This window comes from Anticarsia gemmatalis, chromosome 21 (assembly GCF_050436995.1).
Source record: "Anticarsia gemmatalis isolate Benzon Research Colony breed Stoneville strain chromosome 21, ilAntGemm2 primary, whole genome shotgun sequence".
Classification (NCBI taxonomy): Eukaryota; Metazoa; Arthropoda; class Insecta; order Lepidoptera; family Erebidae; genus Anticarsia; species Anticarsia gemmatalis.
In genome coordinates this window covers 4,840,325-4,842,682 of record NC_134765.1, presented here as the reverse complement: position 1 = coordinate 4,842,682, position 2,358 = coordinate 4,840,325, and the positions used below count along the sequence as shown (strand labels likewise).

Below are 2,358 nucleotides of genomic sequence, written 5' to 3'. Positions count from 1 at the left end.
CGCTTTAAAGGTAACAATGACTTTTAGCTTTTCAGATACATTTTTTAACATTTGTTTTCATACACTTGCTGTCACTCTATCTATCTATTAAATAAGTTAACCAAAAATTGTTCATAAGCCGTAAAACCTTTGTTAAAACCACCTTAAATATATTTTTTTACTAGCTGACCCGCGCAACTTCGCTTGCGTCACATAAGAGAGAATGGGTCATAATTTTTCCCGTTTTTGTATCATTTTTTACTGGTACTCTGCTCCTATTGGTCGTAGCGTGATGATATATAGCCTATAGCCTGCCTCGATAAATGGGCTATCTAACACTGAAAGAATTTTCAAATCGGTCCAGTATTTCCTGAGATTAGCGCGTTCAAACAAACAAACTATCAAACAAACTCTTTAGCTTTATAATATTAGTACATATAAAGTAACCACAACAGAAATGATTCTACATATTTTATGACATAATGTTAAAAACAATAACAAAGATTAAATTAAGCCGTCACACGAGTCAATTGCATAAGAACAATGACGTAAGTGATGATGATACTAAACAGATTGAAAGTCAGGTTGATGTTGAGAGGTATCACACGACAGATCGTATAGCTGAATGGACGTAGTGTTATGTATTGTAACGCAGCACGGAGCTCCCAGCGCAGAGACTCATCTGTAAGGCAGAAATATTTGATTATGGCTTGATTTCTTCTAAAGCTGAAATATATCTATATATCAACACAGTGCTTTATGGCGCACTGGGTCACTTACGTGTGCGGCTGACTGTTTAATATGCGATTGATGGCGTGTTCGACGGTGGACAGCGTATGAGAAAACAAAACCATATGAGCGATTTTCCTATAGCATATTTGTAGCAGATCTCTGAATATCGCAAACTATTCTTCAAATAATATTATTTGTCGAAAAATTTAGAACTTTATCTAGGATTGGATAAGAATCCGTGTTATGGTAGATCAACTAAAATCACACTAATAAAATTAATTTCATACTGCAGACACAAAGTCACCGGCAGACCAAACAATCCAAAGATGACACACATTTTTTACTTTTATTGGAGTTCTCTATTTTCATTTAATTACTACGATCTTAATACATATATTTATTACCTGTACACTTTGCAAGCTGCTTCGACAAAGTTGACTTGATTTTGTCTACTTCATGACGGATTAGTTCCGCTATAATCGCAGGGGAACTCAGTGTATATAAATTCTCAGCTATTTCTATCAAATTCGATGTTGTTGCTATGTCAATCTACAATCAAACATATAAGAACAGTAATTTAAGCACTCCAAAAAAATATTAGGTCGGGGAAACAGTCTTTCCACATTATAATATGTATGAACTTGTAATAAAATCTTTTCTCTACACAAATAAGCTCGATATTTGTGTACCTCACGAGCTCACTGGAAGAAATCTAATGAACCGTGTACTCATTTGTGATTCTTGAAGCCAAAGAGATTTTATTACAAGTTCATACATACTATAATGCGAAAAGACTTTTTCCCCGACCTAATATATTTCAAACGTTTTGTTTTAGGTAAAATGAATAAAACTTACGCGTAGCGCTGGCTTTCTGATAAGATTCAATATCATCAAAACGACCTTTGGGACATTTGTTACCAAAGCGAGAAAAAGCTGCAACGATTGAGAGTGAATAATTGTTACATAAAAATACAGCACGAATAGAAAACAGAAATGTATTTATTTAAACGTAATATTACCGGATACTGTAGTTCTTTATCCACAATTAAAATATTATCCAACAGACGATCATAGTTGTACAAACACTTCCTCGTAGTTTTAATATTCCCGCCCACGTTACTGCTTCCAACACTGTTTACAGGCACTACATTTCTTTCTAACACCGTTCTTAATAACTTAAGACGACTTTGCAGGAAAGAAAACATTATCAATACTACAATATTATTAAAATTTATCGCAAGTAATGCCATAATAACACTGAATAGTTTAAAGTTGGGGTGTAACGAAAAAGTATTAGACCATCTTATCGAAGTACACACAAGCCTAATAAATGTGTTTACACATAATATAACGTAAATGTACTTAGGAATTAAAGGGTAATTCTTAAATCCCATTATTACGTCATTCGTTTTAACAAGACAACAATACTTGAAGATATTAGTCTCGCGGATAAATATCGAAATAGCGAAGTTCAGAAAATATTCCCACATTGTTAGTACAAAAGGTTGGTCAATAGATAATATTGGGGATAGTAAAACCTTAAAATAAACGTAAAAGTAGATGGAAACCGCTGTCAAAGTCAAGATAGTACAATATATTTTGGCAAAAATGCAAATGATTTTAGATCTGCTGATGTTAAAGTAGAAG

General features: G+C 33.4%; 1 protein-coding gene across 1 annotated transcript; it reads right to left on the bottom strand.

Annotated features, from left to right (window-relative positions):
* Positions 1-488: 488 nt before the first annotated feature.
* LOC142982359 (uncharacterized) lies at positions 489-1,961 on the bottom strand. The gene is made up of 3 exons (XM_076128821.1): positions 1,731-1,961; positions 1,116-1,260; positions 489-661 (listed from the first exon to the last, which is right to left on the bottom strand). The coding sequence occupies exons 1-3, from the start codon at positions 1,959-1,961 to the stop codon at positions 489-491; spliced, it is 549 nt and encodes a 182-aa protein (XP_075984936.1).
* Between the last annotated feature and the right edge of the window lie 397 nt (positions 1,962-2,358).